We start from the raw sequence: 22812 nt of genomic DNA, 5'->3' as shown, positions 1-22812 counted from the left end.
TTCTATTTGGGTGCACTCCACTACCATTGTTTTGGTATTGTCATTGCTCAGCATAGTTAAGATTAAAATAGCTGATTCATCATAGTACAATCTGAGGTGGTGTAAATTGAAGTCCAATACAATCGAGTAATTCATTTAGGATGTTATAAAGATGTTTTTCCTTTACGTTTCAGGATTTTCAGTTGGCTTTCTGATAAAGTGTGATATATTTTTGAATGTATTTGCAGTCAAGGAGTACTATTTCCTGCGTAAAATAACGTATTGATCCACTTATTAAAAAAGTAATGTGATTTTCTCTGAGACTTTCCAGACTTGTTCTTCTTACACGATCAGTTTTGGTGGTTCAGCTAGCTAAAGGGTAGACAGAGCGTTCAGCCATGCTTGCGGCTCTGTGTGGTTTTGTGCTCTGAGCAAAATGCAGACGTCCTCATGCAAACATGCCCATGTCACTACAAACATGCGAGTCTTTACCAGGTCTAAGGTTCACCATGCTCACCACCTATAAGTGCAATGTTGCTCATAAGCCGAAGTTGAGATTTACCTGCTTGTGGCTCTAGATTAAATGTTAAGGAATCACTAAATATGGTGCAAGTCATCCTAAAGGGGGACACGAAACAAATCTCATGGAAAATGGTTCTAATCTAATCTGGGAAAATATTTCTTTTGGTCTGCATTCAGGCTGTAGACTCGCCGACACACAACCAGAAGACACAACACTGCCATGTCTACAGCTAGAAGTGCTCAACTGAAAGGAAACACAGACCCTCGAACAGAAACGTTTCGTTCCAGTGGGGGTTGAGGTTCTTCCTCTTGACCTTGGTCTCCAGCTTGTGCTTCTTATCAGGCAGCAGGTAGATTTTGACGAAAGGATCTGAGGTGCCGGAGAAGTCCTTGGCTGGGAGGTCTTGTCCCCTGAGAACTTTGACGGTGAGAGTTGTGTTCTGGAAACTGTAGCCGATGCTGAACTGGATTCGGCCCAGCTTCTCACTGATGGGTCCTTCACCATCATCATCCTCTGAACCTGGAGACAGCTGCAAGGACAAAGCAATGTCTGTAACTACACAGAAACAGATCTAAAGGAGCACTTTCTCCACAGTGAACATGTGCACACCAGCCTTGGCAACATTTTAGAGCTGCACTCAGGCCTGCATTGAAACAGAGCCGTGGATGTCCTGACATCAAGGAGACTGACAGAGTTTCATTTCCCTGCTAATGTGCTTAAGAGCCAGGAGGTGCTCAGATTGAAGATCAGGCTGCTTCAGACCTCCCTTCGTCTCACAGCTGCCCTGACTGCTTATCACTGTTGGGCACTCAAGGTCTGCAATCTGATGGAAAACAGCCGACCAGCGGACAATGCAGAAACACTGAGCCCAACAGTTAGAGGTCGAGTGAGAAGCACATGCAGGAGCAAGGTCAACGAGCAGAATCTGAAGCGGCCTGAATGTCACTTCCCCTTCCTCGGGCTCCCTCTACTCCGCTTCCTCTTCACAGCAGCAGAGATCAGGAGAAATGAAATGTGCAAACAAACACAGTTAAACCCGATTTTGAACACAAAACTTTCACTTGTGATGTGAGTTCCAGTGCTCGCCGAGCAGCCCTGATTTATTGCTGCTCTTTATTTAGACAGGAGCGACAATTTAAGAGCGACAGAAAGTCACTCACTCAGCACTTGTCTACGGAAGTTTCAGCACTGACAGGCAGAGCAGGGGTGAAATAATGCAAGTCTAATTCATCACATGGACCGAGTCACCTTGGATGTATTGTCTCGCTTGATCGGCTGCAAGTCAGAGTCGTTGTCATCTATTACGCTTCTCTTGTACCCACTTAATCTGATGAGGATGATTCAGCAGCTCCATAAATCACACGCTCCAAAGTTAACTTGAAAATTATTTCTAAAATGTATGATTTGCATTGAACATTTTTTAAATAAATTAGATTTCAATAAAAGAAATGATAAGTAATCAAGAAATATCATTTATCTTTGCGCATTTGTAATCCAGCCCCTGAGGAAGTTTGATATAGCACTCACTCTCACGCCCACGATCAACTCCACAATACACAAAGGGACTTGAGTCAGTCAGTATTTAAGACTCTGTCTGACTCACTTTACATAAGTTATGCTTTTAACTTTCGATAAATGCAGAGCCTCCTTTCACTAGTGAAGCTATCCATCTGAGTTTTTTTCTCCACCGAGAACACAGTCCTCTCGATGAGTCAGCAATTCCCCCTTGCACGGATCATTTGTCCAACTGACAGGTGTGACGTAGAACGTTTGTTCAACAGCAGGTGCGATACAACTGAAGATTCAAGATTACAAAAGCCAAAATAAGTAGCAATGCTGCACAAGCCGAGCCTCCCTTTCTCCCTCGCCCTCTCTCTCATGACTATCAAGGAAATGTATAAGATTATTATGACAGAACTAAAAAAAAAAAATAGGTGTTTAAACTTGAAATTGATTTAGTCTTTGTTTTACTGAGATATGCACCCAAACACTATAACAGATGGAGCATTCACTTGGATGGGTCTGTGCATGTTGGAAGGTTAAGCTGCTGAGCATGCGGACTGAAATGTATGGTAAATCTGTGCGAGTGCACCTCTCCTCTTCGACAAGAAAGACCAGTAAAACCTGGGTCAGTCTGTCACGTGTTCCTAATGACTAATGGGAGACTGGATCTGGATCTCAACTTGTACGTGGCTGACCTTCAATAATCCATAGCAACTCTATTTCACAAACTACGTGTACCACAATACATTTTAGAGCAGTGAATGACTGAATCGATGGCATGTTTTATTTCGTGTTATCAGCTGCTCAGGGGACGAGGAGCGAGTGCGGCGGTGAGGTCTTACCATCACCATGTCCCCGGTGAGAGAGTTGGCCAGGTCAGTTACAGAGGAGTGACCGTCAGCATCAGGGGGTTGCCCTTTGGGACTGTTAGCTGGCTTGTTGCCCCTGTAAGCAAAAACACATGGTAAACCCCCGAAAGAAAACCAAGTACACTTTAACTAGGATGCTAACTCGACTCCAACACCAGTCTCCACCTGTTTGCCGCCTAAAAACTATATTAAAATTGAGTCCAACTTCAATGCAACTACAAAGCACTTTGTGCTTTTTTTTTCTCTGTCTTTGAGCAAACTCAAATAACACTTGGGGAACACTCCATGGAACACACACGCTGCATCCTGGACACGTGGCGGTTCTTCATTACATCCATAAATAACAGCTCACGCTCCAAATCGGACCCATTAATTCCTCTGAAGACGACAATGTGACACACATGAATAAATGACAAATACAGCAACAGTAGACAGACACAGAAAGCAACATGTAGATGACCAGACGTAAAACAGGACGACCAATGGGACACATGTATTAGTTGGTCTAAGTCTACGTGTTAGGGGGAAGACTGGTCATCAGTACATATTGAAAAAGCATAAGCAGAGATCTCCCATGGTGGAGCTGGGGTAAACGTTAATACTGTAGCCTTCAAGTTTCTTAAAAATAGGAAAAACATTTTGGGAGAGAAACCTCTCTGTTCATACAGAATAATAAAGTAAACCAAAGCAAAAGACACACATGTCAAATAGATTGTGACAAAAGAAAGATAGAATAAATAAGAGAAAAGAAAGGTGAAGTCCAATATAGGATGACGCTGGAGGCAGCTCTCCACGCATGACTTCAAGGCACATAGAGACTGAAACAATGTTAGGCAACAGTAAATAGAGAACAGAAGAAACAAATGATCAGAGAAGGTGCTGGATTTGCAGACACGGACACAGAAATCATAAAGACTGCAAATACAGTAAGAGAGAAGGTACAACAAGGAGATCAGATTCAAAAGAGAGAGCAAGTGTTACAGCATGAACAGTGAGGTTACGAAAACAAAACAGAGTGGTATTGTTACGAACACCAGCACATTAGAGAGAAGAAGAAAGAAACGGCTGCAAGAAAAGATAGGGAATGAAGGAAGGAAAGCCTGGAAACACAAGAGAGGCTTAGTTTGGTCAGTCTGATAAGTATCAAAGAATAAGAGACAATAAAGCAAAGAGCTACCCGACAACAAATGATATCTAACAGAAGATAAACATGCTGAGGGAGAAGAGCACAGAGAAGAAAAAGAAAAAGACAATAATTACAGTTATTCACCAGAAAGAATCTAGAGCTCACTAAGTTACAGCTCGAGAGAAAAAAAACCGAAGAGGCGGAGGTATATTCGAAAACACAAAGAGTAGGGAAGTGCACATTTAGAGTGTTCCAAAGGAAGGAGTCCAACTTGAATGAAGCCGATTTGGCAGATTGAAGCAGATTTTGAATCAACCATTTAGCAACACTCTAAAAGTGAAGACTGGGGACACAATGGCCAAAGCTTTGGCTGGCATTGGCTACATGTGCATATATGTTAGACGTAATATATGCAAGTAGTGGTCACTCCAGAGAGTGAGGGCAATGCCTGGGACAGGCGGGGGACGAGGGGCTCATAGGACGTCTGTCTGTCTGGCCAGCATTTCTGGGCTTTTCTTTTGGTTTTCTCTCGACTAAATTTGGATGAGCATTGATGTTGAATGTAATAATGTGACACCGTTCTGCAGAAGACAAGACAGAACCAGGGGAAAATGTACTGACAAATAGACAGACAGAAAAGCAAACAAGACAAGCAAACAGACACTTCAACCAGCAAAGGAATCAGAGTGAGAAAGGGGGAGGGAGGGGTGTTCGCCACTGCTGGAGAGGGGACAGGGAGTATTTATCAATCGGTGTTAGTCGTATTAGTTGCCAAGGGAAGTGGTTGCATTTTTTAGGGCTGTGCTTGTTTGAACTGCAGGCGATGAGTTCATGAGGAGACGTCACCGTGGACTCAATAGCGTGGGGCTGAATTTTCGAATGATGACAAAGTACAGCACCTCCCTCCTCCTCCACCTGCCGACTATTGATGGGGAAGTGAACGTCTTTCATTGTTCATTCTCTGTCATGCTTCATTCAGGGGTTCGGAGCATTCTCGGGTGAGCTGCGGCGCAGAAACGGGGGGGCTTTTCTACCAGCCGTGCTCTGCGGCACCTGCTGATGGTCACAACTGGCGTGATTTCCGAATAAGTGGCGTGGTTAGCAACAGGACAGCTGCTGAATTTTGGAGCCAATACGGCTTGTGCCGGAGCTGATATGAAAGTCAATTAATGCCTGCAGTTGTCTACAGTATCCAGTGGGAGGCAGAGTGGAGCCAGATCAGATTCTCTCACAGCTTAAGGCACAGAAAGTGGGCTGTTGGCATAGCAACGGCTCTAGAAACATGGGGCGATACATGGAGGTGGGGGGACTCTGGGTGTGTGTGATATTAGAGTTTTGGGGGTCGGCGCAGGGACAGGTGTGTGTGTGTGTGTGTGTGGGGGGAGGGGGGTGCAGCAAACAGGCAAACACAAGGAGAACTTAAAGATAAGGCTCAGGATATATGACAGGTACGGGTGAGAGCCTCGCAGACACACACGTTCACATTAACAAACATATGGAGGCAGGCGGGGCCACCTTGGGTTTCACCACCGTCCTGTGATACTATCCTGTTTTGTTACCTGACCGAGGGCCAGCAGCTCGAAGAGAGGGGTAGGGGGGAAAGACACTCCACTTCTCGGCTGGAGACGAGAAAGAAAGCCCAGCCCCATCCCTGTTTTTTTTTTTTTTCTCAGGCACCCTCATGCAAACATGTCACACTCAAACAAACACTCTCGCCTGAGACCATGAAGTGATGTATTTGAATGTCTACGCTCAATTTCATCGTGGCCCACTAGATCCATCATGCTGCAGAGGCTGCCTTGCAGGATCACACGACGCGGCTTACAATTTTTCCAATCACACAGCACGTGGAGTCGCACAATCCTCCCTGCTGCCGCTCTCCTCAGTACAAAACCTCACACATAAAGGTGGATCCAACATATATCCAAAGCTTTTTGTACAAGGACAAACGCACCCTTTGACGCGACTAGAAACTCGCTGTTCATGATGCTCAGAATTTCAACATGAAGCTGAACAGACGGTGGCGTTTCTATCCACTCATGTTTTAGGCGCAATCTTACTTTTCCGTCGGTGCCATCACATACTTTAAATTCAAGCGCCAGAGCTAATAAATCCGACAAAGTCCTGCCAACAGCTTCCTTTTAAACTTGTCACACGGACCCCTCAGAGGGAAGGGAGTCACATGTTCTTACATAGAACATGAAGTCCAAAGTATAAAGCTCTTAATGGCTCGTCTCTCAACGTCCATCTCTCTTTCCAGACTGCGTAGGATAAAGTACCGGCATGTACTTTCAGTTGAAAGTGCTGCCGATAACATGCAGTAGCGCTCCTCCTCCACTGCTGCCTCGCTGAAAGGAGATGGATTTGCCCCGTGAGCTCTCCCTCTGACATATAGAGGCATACATCCTCACACCAGCTTCCTCCTTTATCATCCACCTTCCTGTTATCTGCCAGTCTCTCACTCTGCCGCTTGCATGCATCCCTACAATTCCCCTGCGATGCTTGGATGTGCACAGTGGCCACAGGGAGCTGGAGCCCCCCGGGTGAGACTTAACTCGAACCCCTGAAGACTCTGCTGATTAGTCGAGCCTTGAAAGCCCCTGTCACAGGAGGAGCACCGTGTCAGACTAGCAGAACAGAGCGAAATCAATTTACTGTACATGTTTGTGTTCAAACATCCATTATATTCAGCAAAGGTGACTCCGTCCACTGCATACACAGGCCGGAACATATCGGCGAACGCATGACTTTATTTGGTTGAATGTCATGGAAGTATGTTGATAAATCATGCACGAGTCGCTCGTCGGCCACTTTGCAAGAAAATCTCCACTCTGTCTTACACAGCTCCTGCTATTAATAGCCGTGAATCAAGAAGAAAACGCCACTGCCGTCCACAAAATGATGCAACATGCATGGATGAATAATTGAAGGACCACAGGCAACTGGATTGAATGTTAATGTGCTGTAGGAACAAGCCCCTCCTACTCTGCCCTCGCCCTGGATTGGACTGCCTGCCTGCCGCTCACAAGCAGCTCTAGATTCAAAGCTCCCAGGGAACGTGGCTCCTCTTTATAGCAACACTGGAGGAGCCGCTACTGTATAGGTCCACTGGATCGCAGCAGAATTGTATGAGTGAAGACCAATGAGGCATTTAAGAGCCACGCTCCCGTCTTAATTAAGCTTCTCAGCCCAGAGATGTTATCACCCACCTCGGCATGTGCTGCCTGGATCTAAGCAACACCACCGAGGAGGCAGCTGAAGGTGCTTATTCTCAAAACGCCCCAGATTTTGATCCCTAAAGACGAGTGTGAAAGTCTCATCGTGTCCACCACTCTGTCACTCTGGCCAGGCGTGCTTGGGCACCAGTGCAGAACTCCTCTCTGCAGTGAACGCATTTACAAGGTCACAGAAGGACGCCGCGAATATCTGTCACCTCAGTTACGATATTTATCAGAATGACACGTGGATGTGCAAATTAATGACCTATACATGCAACAATTTCCTGGTTAGACTTTTATTAAAGTATATGTATATATTTTTTTAAATCCACAAACCTTTTTTTATTTCTTCCAACAGAAATCTCACTGCTTGAAAGCCCCAAACATTCAACTCTTAGTATTTTTAGGTTGATAAAAAAAAAAAAAAAAATCAGGTTTAATTCATTTGTGGATTTTTGCACTGCAGTGAAATCACAAGGACAGTACACATTCAATAAACCTCCTTAAAAAAGAATCCGTATTTTTAAAGGAATTTTTAAAGAATATGAATTATGTATTAAAAGTCCCTCAACTCTTCATTTCGATGCGACTATGTGATACTTATTTGTTTTTATTTTAGAAGCTCACAGCAGTTTGTCGACAGAGACAGCAATATTCAAACATGAACCTGTTCCGTATGAGGGAACTAAAATACAGTGGCACCTCGAAACCAAAGTTTTTCAGATCTTAAAAAGTCATGAGCGGAGTCATGGGCTTTATTTAATTACCTCCAGCAGCATTATTGGTGGCACTATCTAAGACTTCTGACTCCAGATTTGGCGACATTCAAATGTATTCTACTGAACAATGCGTTTGCATTTGTAAGAGCAGCATTACAGACACATATTGGACTGAAACTAGACTGAACCAGACACCACCATTTCTGTTTCAGATGTTCAGGACCTGGGGAGCAATAGAGGCGCAAGTGTGACTCATGAAGGAAACAAACATCTTTCATGAGAAACCATGTTGTTCTAAGCATTTTAAGTGATGTAGGTATAATTAAGAAAGCTTGGTAATATGCAAATGACTGCGGATCCTCCAGACCCACTCAACCAAATGAAGTCTTCTAGAATATTGCTGTCCATGTAGACACAAATGCGTCAACATGAGTAGGCATATTTCACTGCGCTGACGTGTAATCGCATTTAATATTTGTTTAGCCTCAGCAGCCTGATGTTTGTGGTGAAACAATTTGTCAGCGATTTGACGCTTTGAACATATTAATTTCACGCCGTACAGCGCGATGGGATGTTAACATGGAGATGACTGATGGCACGTGGGGACACGTGGATGTAAACAGAGGTAATGATGATGCGATGAGATATGTATGAAAAGTGCCGCTTTGTTTGCTATTGAGTCGATTTAGAAGCTGCCTAGCATGACAGATTAAATCACGCTGAGACACCATCAGTTGGCACCAACACCGCGGGGAAAAATAAAGACCCATCAGGTCTACTGCATTTAGATTAAGGCTTCAATTGACCTAGAACAATAGGTGCTAAACAAAGAAATATTGAGGTGAGTTATGAATATTAATGCTTAATGGCCTGCTTTAAAGACTCACATCATTCAACAGTTATATAATAAAGATGGACAGATGCATGTTTTTAGGTTGCCTCTCAAGCACAGTAGCTGTTGAAAATTATTGAGAAATAATTCAATAATAATAATAATAATAATAATAAAGTAGTCTCAAATACTTTTCATTTATTCAACTTTGTTTTCTTTTCTAAAATTCATCTTTTGGCTCATTGATGTATATTTTTGTTTTGCTCTTATTTTCATGCCATTTTGTTTTAAGAAAACTCCAAACTGTCATGAAATCCAAGCCAAGTTTAATCGACCCTAATTGGCCACTTGGGACTGAAAGAGTGTCACATCTGCCGTCAGCTGAGCAGAGAGTCTTCACTGTTACACTCTGGCACGAATCATCACAGCGGCCCTCCAAAGCTGAATTTACAACACAAACAAGTGTTGGTTTGCTTCACACGACTCTGTGCTTATTAATGCACGGTAAAATCGTCGAAGGCCGGAAGACGCACGAGTTTCCTGCGCTTGAAAATAACACTTTTGGCGTTGCGTATGTACATTGGCTGGCAAGCAAAAAGGTTTATTTTTAGCAGCACATTTATGCAAGTGAGTTGTAGAATAATGAGAAGTCTCTATGGGAGAATGGTGGAGTTACAGAGACGGGACTCTCAAAGCAGCAGAGGGTGAGTGAAGGAAGCTAATGAGCGGGAGGAAAAAGGGACACAGTGGGAGAAAGAGCAGGATAATAAAAAGCATGAAAATACAAAGGAATAAGACAAGCACCGATGGGAGTTCTCTGTGATGCAGGAGGGAAATGACAAACAAATAGAGATGAAGAGGCCGGAGGAGAGTGTCATTTTGATATAGGAGATGATTTTTGTCAGAATAATTAGAAAATGTTCCAAGGCCAATTCACTTGTGTGTTAAATGCTACCTTCACCAGGAAAAAAAAAAGGTGTCTGGCTCCGGTTCGTGTCTCACTGCTGTGATTTATGAGCTCATTATTGCTTTACCGCTCTCCTCCAAATTGCTTGATCATCATACACATTTTAGATTACACTCCTTTTTACGACTTGGACACACTCGGCTCTCGTTCGCTGGCCTGTAACAGAGCTGATGCTATTCCAGGTTCGGATCTAAGAGCGGTGAGTCACCAAAACACTACAAACAAAAGTGTCCTCCTCTAGATGCTGAAATCACCGTTTTTCCTCGGTATTGCACCTTTCAGTCTTTTTCATTTGAGCCCCACTCGCTCCCACACTCTCAAGCGCTCTCATTCTTTTAGCGGGTACCTCTTCTCAAGCGAGGGCTCCTGGCTGGCTGCTGGTGCGGCCTGTGGAGTTTCCTGCAGGTCAGGGATATTGGCAAAGTCATCTTGCTCGGCCACACCGATGGCCAAAGCCAGGACCACCAGCTTTCCTTCACTGGCTCCCATTAACAATACAATAAGAGAAAGAAGAAGAAAAAAAAGTGCAAAAGAGGAAGACAAAAAGAGATGAAAACGATAGAGAATTGGAACACAAAGAAGTTGTGGTGCAGGGGGAGAGAAGAAGACACGGGTCAATTCAGGTGAGGTCAGCAAAGAGAGCGGCAGGACAGTTGAGAGAAGAGGGAAATGATTATCAAGCACAACAACATGTCCAGGGAAGGATATTAACCTCAAACCCGAGCTAATAATAAAATGATGACTTTAATGACTGTGTCGACAACAGGTGCAAGTTCCGAACTCGCCGCACGGACAACAAGCAATTAACAGCAACCACTGGTGATTACTTAATGACCCTTAATGGATATCATGCTCGGCAGCAAGCGAGCTCCGCACACCCCACTCTCCCACCAGACACAGCACATTCGCAAGTTGTTTCACTTGAAATCTGCGTCCACGTCTTCCGCTCAGGACGCGCGGTCGCCATCCTGCCGCCGCCAGATTGAATTAAAGCCTCATTAAGGATATGTGGACTAATTGTTTCTATTTGAGTGACACAGTATCTTGAGGTGCTCGCTGTGTGTTTTCTGGGTCACTGCTCCGTTGCTTTGTGTTGTGCAGCGTTCCCATTTCATCTTCTCCTTTCAGCTCCAGCCCCTCTGCTCTCATGCTTCAGCCTGACTCCTAATCCCCGGCTTCCTCTTCTCCCCCTGCCTCCTTACTGTCAGACACACCGAAGGTTCAACCGCCTAAGCCCCTGATGGCGCGACAATAACCCCGCAAAGGAAATATGATGCTGCCAGCCTCTTAAAAAATGTCTTCCCAGAACCACTCTGACAGGATTTGTCTTACTTTCCTCAACAATGCTGAAGAGACGTCCATAAGGCCCAAATGTTAAACTCACACCAACATATTTCTTAAAACTGAATCTACTTCACTTTGTTAACATGGCAAATATCTGGAAATCTAAGCTTGAGAAATGTAGTCATCCATTGACAAAGAGATAAAACAATGCTGGAAACTCCCATTTCTGCAATATTATTGTGATATTCTGCAATACTAGGTTCCATTTCTACTGATTAATCTGGCCATTGGCAGTTACCCTCACAGTATCATAGTCATATAAAGTGACTATAGAATCTCTGCTGCTGCGTAATATGTCAGCCCAAATGGTCAATGAAACTCATTTACAGTCACCTCATGCTGATAAATTCCAATTGAATCCACTTGAATCACTGCTTCCACCATGAGACCAGCAGAAAAGGAAAAGTGGAAAGAGACAGTAACGGCGCCAAGATATATAGAATTAAAGTCAAAAACCACGCAGACCAAGAGATCCATTTGGTCAACGACTGTAAAGGCCAGATATCTGTGTCAATGTCAGCAACACATCCACTCAGCAATGATTCATCCAGATAGGGGATCCAGCCAAGACTGAAATTAACTGGCTTGAACAATGGGTCACGTCTATTACAGGGCCAATCTGCCATTAATCATAAACGCTGTTTCTGTTGCGAAGAGGAAACACAACGGCAATGACCCTGATCGCACATTCACCATGGTGAGTGCTACACTTGACTGTCATGCACAGAATTCTCTATGACCTTGGCAGATTCGCGTGCTACATGGGTAGCTAGCTTGTGGCATTGCTTCAGCTGTGTCACACTCAAATGCCAGAAGTGTCTCCCACACACATAAAATGAAACAGCCCCGCACAGAATGGCTGATCTATGGATTCACAAAGCGAATACACCTTCATGTCCTTTCTCAACCTTTACCAAACCTCTTCCTCCCTCCGCTTTTAGCTGGGAGCCACAATACGTTGTGGGAGTAATGGTGTTGGTGACATAAGATCAATCCTTCAGAGTTAACACAAATCAACACACAGCTGCTTAACCTTATCCTTGCGCACCGTGTTGTGAGCGTTTGTGGACCCAGTGAGTAAAAACGGCACACAGAGACTCACTCTTTGCATTAAAGGTACAGTGATATGGGAGAAGGGGATTCACTGTCACAGCAAACACTAATGGAATATGGATTAAGCCTGCTGGTGTAAGCCGAATATTTAACAGCCATTTCAAAGGCTGCCTCAGAAACGGTCATGTAATTGAATGGAATTCTGGGATGCCAAATGATTTTGGACACAATCCCATGAATATTATAAGCTGTAGTTTACAGCGTCCGGTAAAGACAAAAGCTGGAGACCACAGACGAGTTTTTGAATCACCAAAATATGGAAGTCATACTGCCATTTGTGGCATTGGTAAATACGCTGAGAGAAAGACCTCATGTTCTGCTAACCGATGTACTATTTTTAGCACGTTTGTATTTGAACAATTTCAAACAGACACGGGCAAACTTCCCCGACGGAACATTTATGGGCAGTTGAGCTTTATAATCCAGCCTGGCGGACTTCAACAGCTTATATTATCACTTGTATTGTGGCAGTGCTGACAAGCAGAATTAATACTGGGACAAATTTAGACTTTGCACCCCGCTTCTGGGCGGAACCCACGTCATACTTGAAGACCATGCACTGCCCCTAAACTACATTGCTGGCAGCAATTAACAAACTTCAACCAACATGAAAAGTATGCGTCTCATCACATACATATGATTCGTATGACGTGATCGAAACATCTTACGTTAGACAAACTGATTTTCCCACCTTCAGCTGTGAAACAAGACAAAAAACAAGACAGTGCATACCTCCAGTGAGCACAGCAAACCATCAGATGAATGAAATACTCTTCACAATTCAAATTATGGTAAGTGCTTCATTCATCTGAACTGTGTTAACTCTCAGCAAAAATAAAAAATAATTTAAAAATCCCTGTCTGGGAATCAAGCCCAAGCAACTGAGGTGAAAGCCACAGTCCCTGGAAATTTCATTCAAACACAGTAAAAACCTTCTGCAAACCAAAAAGGCAGGCACACACATGGGTGAAGGAAATGACTTGTTGATTCCACAGGTATGGATGAAAACAAGTAGGTGCACAAAGTATGCAATTGTACAAAGTGAATCTCAATAAAAGTAATATCCTTCCCTGGATCAGATAATAATCTAACACACAGATATGGAATTCAAAATTGCGAGCGAAAACACAAGCATCAGTAGAGACTCACAGGAAAGACCTGACATCCAGGCCACGATTCCGCATCTGGTCCATCATGTAATCCCAGCTGCCTGGATTGGCACGTGAGCGCGCACCGGCTCCACCTCCCCTATAGCGAGACGCGCCAGCTCCTGCTGGGCTTCCTCGTGAACCCTTTGGGCCACCTCTTGTGCCCCCACCCTCACTGCCGCCGCCACCGCCCTCTGCTTTCCCAGCACCCGCTCCACTGGGCTGTCCAGGTGCTGTGTGCAATTGTCCCAAACTCTGGGATGTGGTGGGAGGGTGGCCGAGACCCGGGCCGGGGGGGTGGATGAGAGGCTGTTGGAGACTCTGCTGCCGCAGTAGCGTCCGAGGTCGAGTAGGGATGTGCTCCAAAGTGGACGCATAGGAGAGGACTGGATCCCCGAAGCTGGGAGGGCAAAGTAGGAGGGAAGAGAGAGTGCGTGATGATGCCCATGGTCGGCAGAGGAAAGGGCGGTGAAGAGGGAAGGAGTCAGAAGAGAAAGGAGGAGGGGACAGGTGTCCAGGGGACAAGAGTTGAGACGAGGGGGGACGGACAGAGAGTTCGGAGATAAGACACGGTGGCACAGAGCAGCAAGAGGACACAGGAGAGGAGGTCAAGTTGATACCAGAATGTTCATCCAGACAGGAAGACAGTGTTTGAGAGAAGAAGTCAAGAAGAGTGATATCAAAGGATGAAGAGTTGGGGGTGTGAGGAGTTGGAGACAGGAGGAGGAGGAGAGAGAAGGAGAGCAACGTGAGGCAGCAGCAATAACAGCAGTAGCAGAGGTAGCAGTAGAAAGTGCAGCACGAGTGATCGCTGTGCGATGAATGTTGCTCACGGAGTTTCGCCACCAAAACGTGCGCTAACTGCGTGCTCGCCCCGCGCGTCTGACGTGAACGAAACTTGTGTGTCTGTGCGCTCTGAGGGTGCTGCTTCCTTGAGGCCGTGATGCGAGGCGGCGGAGGCCGAATGTTTACTATCCGCACAGGCAAATGGGAAATTGGCGACAGATGACCGCGACCAAGTGCTCGGCTCTTTGTTTTGCAGCTTCCAGGCACTCCTGATAAGGTTTTTCTGTTTTGTTGAGAAATCCCCATGTCTTCAACCATCAATCCACTTCTCCATCTCTGATAGAGTCTCTTTCTTGGTGCTCTTTTAAATAGATGCCACCTCTCCAGGGACATTCCAGCAGCCAACCCAGCGGCACAGAGGATTTCTCGCCGCCTCCTTTTTAAATGTGCTTCTTTTTAATTGGCTGATAACTTTCAATGTTTCTAACATCACCGGAGCGTAATAGATGCAGAAGATGTCCAAGTCTCCTCATAGTGCCCTTCTTTAATAGATGTTAACCTATTAAAATGGGAACACCAGAGCAACTTAAAGTCTCATGAAAACGGACACTAAGGAAACAGTTCTGACAATAAGCTGCACAAAATTCAGACACTGAGTCGGGACTAATGATTTCCTTAAATCTACAACTGCATTCTCAAATACAGTATTAGAAACGCTTAACACGACAAAGGAAAGATGGAGTGAAATGATAACAGTGAAGGGTGACAATGGAGGAGGAGAAGAAAATAGGGTGCGAGACACAAAGAAACACAGACACTTATAGCAGCCTGAAAATAGAATCCAATTATAGACGGGGGCAAAAAGAAAGATGAGGAGGGGAGGAGAGAGGACAGGAATGAGGAGGGAGCTGGTAGAGAGTGTAAATGTGTTATGAAGGGAGAAGTCGGTGGCATGAGGTGCCAAAGAAAGGTGCAAAAATCATACAGAGCTGAAAATGAACTGCTTCGTTCTCGACACCAGGCCTGAGAGAGACAGTGGTGCAGGTTCAGACAGGTTCCTCATTGAAAGTGTGACGCACGCCTTCGTGGCAAAAACTGACTGTCGCTTTTCCTCGAGCACCTTTCACATTTTAATGAATCATAGTTTTCAGCCGCATTTCACCTCCCTGGTTAGAGAGTCAGCTGCACCAGCTATTGTTATCATCATGTTTCCCTGGAGGCCTCCGACTCTGCCCTCACCTTCGGCCTTGACACCAGAGCAACAGTCCCTACAGTCGTCATTGATATGTAGTTTAACTCCGATTCAATATATAAAACAACATTTTTTTTTCTTCATTTTATCATCCTGTTTGGTTCTGAACTCACTTGTTGGGTCTGAGTCCTCCAGACTGCATGTGGCCCTGGACGGTCTGCCACCTCCCGGCCTTCGCTCCCTCTGTCACCATGCTTTTCACGCTGTCACTGCGATATGGGACCCCCCCTTCATCCCCGTGCCCACTCGCCGCACCCTTCTGACCGACTGATACTGCCCCACTACGAGAAGAGAGCACGGGAAATTTGGGGGGACCGTAGCAGAGAGCAATAGAGGGGGAGAAAGAGTAACAACAGGCAGAGGGGAAAAGACCAAAAAGTGTGAGAAAGGCAGACAGCAAACCCACACACAGGAAAAGGCATAGATCAACAAGGCTACGGTGAGACAGATCAGTAGGGGGGGGCAGGTTTCCCAAGTGAGAAGCAGGAGGATGAAAAAGTCAAGTTAAAAGACAGGAATGGGAAAAGACAGCAAGGGACAGGAAAGAAAGAAGAGGGTATTTTGAAAAGGAGCCTGTGGAGGGTGCAAAACCAGAGGAGTCAGTGCTTTGTGTCTGGAGGACCAATACAGCATTTACGAAGGCAAGCGGCTGGCGGACCCTGGACTATTAGCGCTCATTCTCTCATTCATTTAGACATTTTGGGCGGTGATGTGTGGGGACACATGGCCATTAGGAAATGTTCTTGCACAGCCATTGGACGTCTGTTTAAGTGTCTATTGAGATCACGGTTTCATTCTGGGGAAGTGACATTAAGCAGGTGAGACAGCGGACGAAACACCCGAGTTAGTTTGTAAATTAATTTGCATGTTGCTAGTGGCTAATGAAACAAACCCATATGTCACTCCAAAGTTGCAACTTTGATAAAAAAACAATGCTTTTGCCACTAGGTGGCAACAGGACAAGCTACTTTTTTAAGGTCAACACCATTAAGAGGTAAGATTGTGTCATGTTTTGTTTTTTGGGACTAAACTCTGACATAGAGAGTTGAGAAGGGAGGAGACACTCTATCAATATACAATCTAATAAGTCGAAAATCCAATGTTTCTATAGTACTTCAATGAAGGACAATTTTTTTTAAGTTACCAAACAATTCTCATTTAAAATACATTTTTGGGTGCAATGAGAGCGGAGTGTCCGCAGGTCTCTGCACATGAGATATACAGCGAGCAGCATGATGTGTTTCCAGTATGCATGTGTGTACAGAATATATATGAGTGTTTGACAGTCTTGCGGATTCTCTGATGAATATTCTGATCAATATCTATCAATATATAAATATTCAATATTAGATTTACTGTCTCAAGTGATGTGTGGCAAGCAGAAATGAAGCGTTCAAATTGTGATCAATACCGTGATGTGAAATTTTCACATCGTCACATCCTAAGTTGGATCACAGAAATTGTTTAGAACTTGAAAGACTTTTGGTTTTACTGTCGCCTCTGCGATGCACTGTTTGTAGGTTTGTGGCTGTTTTATACCTGGTCTCAATGTCATTTCAAGCGTGCATCAATTTCAAAACAGTCAGGCTCGGCACTTTAACAGCCAGAGAGGTCACTAGGAAAGAAGCGTTTCAAGAGCTGCAGGACGCATGTGTCCTGCGACAATCATGTCATTGAAGGCCTGTGACTGAAGTTCACGAAGTCTATTATCAGTGGCCTGGCCCACACTCCCACCGCAAGAACCATAACACTGCAACATTATGATGTTACAGTGACTGTTGTATGTCTAACCAGAGGCAGGCAGAGATGAGATGTGATGCGATATAGTATATCATCCACAGCTTCAACGTAACCGTTGTATTTGCTTGCCGTGTTAAGTAATGGACTAAAATGAATGAGGAGGATTATCTGGCAAATCACTTATCAGTCGGCATGCAAATTTTCCAAATTACCCTAATTATCCTGACTTTCACAATCGACTAACTTTGAGGAAGACAAAGGGTTTCAAAGGTTTAAAAAATAAAATCATCAAACTGGATAAACTGTGGTGGAGGACTCGGTCATGGCTCACTGTGCTTTCAGGTGTGACGTCTACCCTGAGCAGACGAAATGATCTACCTGCGGCTCTGCAGTGGTCAGTTACAAGCATTTAAAAAGTAGCCAACAAAAACTCAAAAGAAAGAATCCGATATTTATTATCGTTATTATATATTTTTATGTAGACTAGATACTGTCATATCCGCACTTTCTTTCGTTTCCGTTTCCTGTCTTCCCTCAACCTTCACAGGCATACGCAGCTGGCGTTCATCTCCTAATCTTCCTTCCGTGGATATATTCTCCACTTTCGTTTCTCTCCCAATCTATATTCAGTCTGCGTGTGAGCAGTTATTTCAGTCTCACTTATTATTTATAGATCTCCGTACAGTTTAATCCTTGTGTGCAAGTGTGCGTTCTTCTTTCAGTTTATCTCCACCGCGTTGATCTTAACTCTGGGTGTGTTTTCTGTTCTCCCCCTTTTCTAGGCTGTGATTCTAATCCGCCTCTCTTGTTTTCCAGATTCTCCCTTGTCCCTGTGTGTTGATCCCAGTCCGCGTTTTGGTTCCCGGCACTTTTAGTTATTTGTCTGTCTATTTATTTGTTCCTTCCATCGATTAAATTCTGTAATTTAATCACGTGTCCCGTGTCTTCTGTCGACCAACATGACAGATACAGTGTTGTTTAGTTGGGCTGTGTAGCTGCAAGCTGGTCAGTGTCCATTGTGAAAAGGCACTTTCTTTCACATTGCAAGTTCTGATCATGTTGGTTTACTTGACCATCTCTTTCTGAGACACTGCTTGGAGAATAGAAATTCAAACTCAGCTTTAGCAGTGTAAGTGAACTGTGAGGCGTTTAGTTACTAATAACACTGCCTGGAGTGGGGATTTAGCAGAGCTGTTTTGATCAGTGGCCTTTTAATATTGGGGCTTCAGGTTCACCTGCCACACAACTACTAAGAGCTGCTCACATCCCCTTCCTGAAACTGTTTTTGGGTCTAAAATGTCACTCTGCAAGCCTGACGAAAATGAAGCACAGTGGTGCCCTCTGGTGACATGACTACTCCCTCTGAATATGCATCTGCCTCAAGATCCCGGAGACAAACTAAAAGACATGAGGCATGCTTGTCTGGCGAGTCAGTTCAAGATCAGAGGTGCTACACTTCAACATCGTGTTTCATTCTTAAGGTCACCTTTCACATTTAATATTGACCAATTGACCTGACAGTGCAGGGGGACTCAGCCATCAATCTCAACGACAGCTGGCGTGACACTGCAGGAGTAACGGTCAACACCGGGGACGTACGTGGGCCTCATTTATCCAGCTGAGCACAAGGTGACCAGGGTCTCTCCTCTTTATTAAAAGTAGGAGCACGTGGATGAACAGCGTCATAAATCCCCCCCAGTATTTACAGGAATGAGAGCCATTCACATATCAATCTTGCTCTGGAATCAACTTCCCTCACAGTCAAAGTGCTGTGGGAAAGAAATATGGGCACACTCATCGCTTTTCTTCCCCGAGGAGATTTGAATGAAAAACATGAGGTATCGTTCACAATAAGTGATGAAAACTTGAAAAATGGTGGAGGTCGCTCCAAGCTTTTCCCCTGATGGTACTGCATTATGGCTTTTGTCGCAATAAGGTTTGCAAAGAGGAATGGAAGAAGCTTGAATGCAATGCCAGTTCTGGAATCCAAGGAACGCACCATTGTGTTGTGGAGACGAGTTCGCTGAAGTGATGAGGGTAACACTTAACTCCTTCTTTATTCTTGACCAGAAGGAAAAAAGAGCTCCCTGCTATCATATTTTTGTTGTTGTTGTTGTTGTTGATAATGTTTAACTTCAGATATACAGCCTGAGGCTGTGTTAGCCTTAATAACACAGAGATCTGCTGTCACTTATGCATCCAAGAACCTTGCTTTGCTCTGCTCAGGTACTATGTGAATTACTTTGAATAAAATGTTGCCAGTATATAACACATTCCTGGTGTTTACGTTTTGGCGTTTCCATTGTTTAATCCTCTACATTTTGTGACACAGGAGTTTCAATAGCTAGTAGCAAAGGCTATATACTGTTTACAAATACATCAGTCATGGTATTCTGATGCCTCACACAGAAGGTTTGAAGATTTTGGAGATTTGAAGTCATTTAAAAGTAGTTTCCCTCGAATCAGACATTTTATCATGTCCAACAAAAACAATTGCATGAAAAGTGGTGAAACGTGTTCTGCTTCCTTGAATATCAGTCACACGCATGTTAGGACACTTTCAAAGTCTATTGAGGGAGAGAAAGAGAGAAGTATTGCTCAAAACACATATTTTGAATTCTGACAGTTTGAAGTTAAGTCATTCACGATTGAAAGTTTCCTTTTCATCTTATTTTAATGGAATCATTTATCTATGAAAGTGTTTTTAAAGACAGGGTGAGTGATCCGTGTTGAGCCACGGTTTACTTATTTCTGTACATATTCGAAGTTATCATGGACTCATACCTGACGTCGACTCCAGTCAAATTGAGAGAACGGAGATATAGAGTGGGCGGGACAAATGACAGCAGTGTGTGTGATCGACACATCACCACCCAATCACATGGAAGGGTCCATTAAAATTTACCTTTCATTTCTGTCGATTCCACACGTGGCTAAAATGTATGTTTTTGTGTAAAAGTATTGAATGGGATGGTTAGTGAAGGGGATTTTAGTGAAAACTGCGACAGGAAAAACAAAATCTCCTACCCTACCAATATGATCTGTGATTGTTTTGCTTATTTCCTATCTATATTTTAAACATATTTCATTTTCTCATTTGTCATATTTATTGATCTATTTCTCCGTCCTGTCTACTGTACAGAGCACCTCTCTCTAAAAACTGTCGCGTAATATAATCTCGCTACAGTGAAAAGGAACCGCCCGCCCCCTGCTTTTCTTCTCCTTAGTCTTTTTTCCTGTCAGTGACTGCCAGGTACAAAACACTGGCTCTTTTCAACTGGTCATCACATTCCGTCACTTGTAAGACAGTAAATCTATATTTCTTTCACCCATGAGCACAATGCTGTTTTCTTCCTCCAGCACAGTCTAAAAACTCATCAACGTGACCACTTCTGAGTCAGATTCAGAATTGCTCCTGGTTGCAGGATGTCTAAATTCGAGGAGCACCATCAAGCCCCGTGACCTTTCACCAGTCCCTCCAGGATTCACTGGGATTCATTCGCTGAGACATGAGTTTTAAAAAAAAATTACAGTGGTTTTGTTAATTGCAAGTGAAAGTCTTGGCTCATGTTTTGACTCTTTGTTTTTCCAGTTAAGGAGGAGTATAATATTTAGAAGTTGCTTAAGTGAAAAAATCCTGGTGGGAGTGATTCAACTTTCTGATGTCATTTTGAAAATATGGCCCAATGGTTCCATGACATGTGTTGTTCAAGAGCCATGTGTTAATGCAGTAACAGAGAATTGGATGATCACAGACTAATGGAAACCTCACGTGAACCCCATTGCAACCTGGACCAACGGTCAACCCTCCACAACAAGCTACTGCTGCTGACACAGGGGAAGGGCAGGGAGACACTACAGAGGTGCGCTCTAGTCAACATCTTTGGAACGAAGACAACAAGGGTTGTCCGTCTCCATGGTAGCACTCCATGGGAAGAGAGGTAGAAGGTTACAGGTCAGGAGTTAGTGGGACCGGCAGGGCTGTAGGGAGTGGAGGGGGCAACTGAGCGTACGCCTGGGTGTTCATTAGAAGGTGAGGGGTTGCAGCGAAAGTGAGCCGGAGGGAATCGCAGCGCTGCTTCCCCCGACGCACTCGTAGTTAAGCGTCAGCCGCGTGGCCTCTTTGCGTGTATGACATTTTCGCCACTCGCATTTACCAAGCAGATTATGACTGATCATTAGTCACCATGGATGGCCTGGAGTGTAGAGCATGGGTCGGACTAGCTGACGCAACAAAACAAGCACTGAAAGTTATTTTTATTATACGCCGATTTCCTGATTGTCTTGTTTGCCCATAAAGTTAGCTGGCTGAGGAATAAAAATAAATAATGAAGATGATTAAACGGTGGATGTAATAAGCTGTCAGGAATCATGACATCCACATGAATTTGACTGGATAGATAGCGCGTGGCAGGAGAGGAGGCTGGTGTGAAAAGCGGCAGTAAAGAGGGAGGAGAGGAAAGGAAATAAGGGGAAGCATGGTGGTGGTGATGCCCCTGCCTCAATACAGCCCTGCTCAGGGGGGTGTCTCTTACCGGCCTTGGACCAAGACTCACTTGAGTGTGAGGCGAGGATCTCCATATGGGGCATAAGGAGAAATGTTTAATACGAACTCCTTCGGCGGATAGGAACTCCACCTCTGCTGCACTGTGCTGCTGTCATTGTTATTCCAAAAGTCTCTGTCTAGATCACTGGGACCAAAAAGAAAGACAGGTCAGAGCAACACAAGGATGAACTTGGAAACACGAGTCCCTCCATTCGGACATGGTGCGACGGCTCGGCCTGAGGAAGAGCTTGTTTCTTGCAGCTGCATGGAATGGGAGGTTTTTTTTTTTTGGCTCTACCTGAACATGACAAATCACCATGGAGGTTCGGTTGAGGAAGAAGAAAGGAGATTACAAACAGCATTATATGACATTCGGTTCACACAGTATGGGGGTCACTAATGAAGCTCATTTCAGAGAACATTCCCCATCTTATGTGTGCGCAGTGAGAAGGCATGAACTTGCAACAAACACAAGGCAGAGAGATAAATTGCAGTGAGTAGAAGTGGAAGAGGGAAGGTGAGCAGAATCACTGACGTCACACAAGTTACACAGCAGCGGCTGGAGCACAGCGACAGAGGCGGAAAGAGAGACTGCATATTCAGAAATATCACAAGCACATATGACCAACCAGGCACACTGATGGCTCTGTAGGGTCCAGTTAGAAAGAATATACACAATTCCAAAACACAGTCATTAGAACCACCGATGCTCAAAACATCTGTAAAACATCAGGCGTTAAGAGAGGGATGCGTATTAACATTTTACAACAGACACTTTGACTGAATACAAAAACAGGTACTTAAAATTACAAGGCTAATATTTTCAAGTGTTACTGCTTCTTTAAGTTAAGAAAAAAAACTGGTGTGCACTCTATACGGCAATCCAAAGACCTTCACTTGCAGATGGAGGCCAAAAGATAAAAGACTGCACTCAGCCAGCCAAAAGCTCGACAGGTTGCATAATGTAGATGTAATCTATAGAGATTAAAATGCTAACCTTTCATCTAATGTCGAGGCAAACATGCTCGTGCTGAGCGTAGGCTTGTCCTGATAAACAACACCTTTTGTCTTACGCTTTCTCGGGAAGTGAAAGTTAAACAACTTGTTTGTTATCATCTCATTGTTCCACCATGACCAGTTACCAGGC

At 44.3% G+C, this 22812-nt stretch overlaps 1 protein-coding gene across 3 annotated transcripts in view; it reads right to left on the bottom strand.

Moving 5' to 3' along the window:
* Nucleotides 1–22812, bottom strand: part of syt7a (synaptotagmin VIIa) — a 79708-nt gene that overhangs the window by 3713 nt on the left and 53183 nt on the right. The window contains exons 4-9 of one of the 3 annotated variants that reach the window (XM_053886878.1): nucleotides 21676–21810; nucleotides 15493–15660; nucleotides 13343–13741; nucleotides 10083–10214; nucleotides 2848–2950; nucleotides 764–1031 (exon numbers count right to left, since the gene is read on the bottom strand). In XM_053886878.1, coding sequence (XP_053742853.1) covers nucleotides 764–1031; nucleotides 2848–2950; nucleotides 10083–10214; nucleotides 13343–13741; nucleotides 15493–15660; nucleotides 21676–21810 — 1205 coding nt within the window. Of the gene's footprint in view, nucleotides 1–763; nucleotides 1032–2847; nucleotides 2951–10082; nucleotides 10215–13342; nucleotides 22811–22812 lie in introns of those variants that run through there. The other 2 variants (XM_053886879.1, XM_053886877.1) reach the window with 2 other exon arrangements.

Source organism: Synchiropus splendidus, chromosome 14 (genome assembly GCF_027744825.2).
Source record: "Synchiropus splendidus isolate RoL2022-P1 chromosome 14, RoL_Sspl_1.0, whole genome shotgun sequence".
Taxonomy (NCBI): Eukaryota; Metazoa; Chordata; class Actinopteri; order Syngnathiformes; family Callionymidae; genus Synchiropus; species Synchiropus splendidus.
Note: the sequence above shows the minus strand (reverse complement) of the source record. Positions and strands in the feature narration are given on the sequence as shown.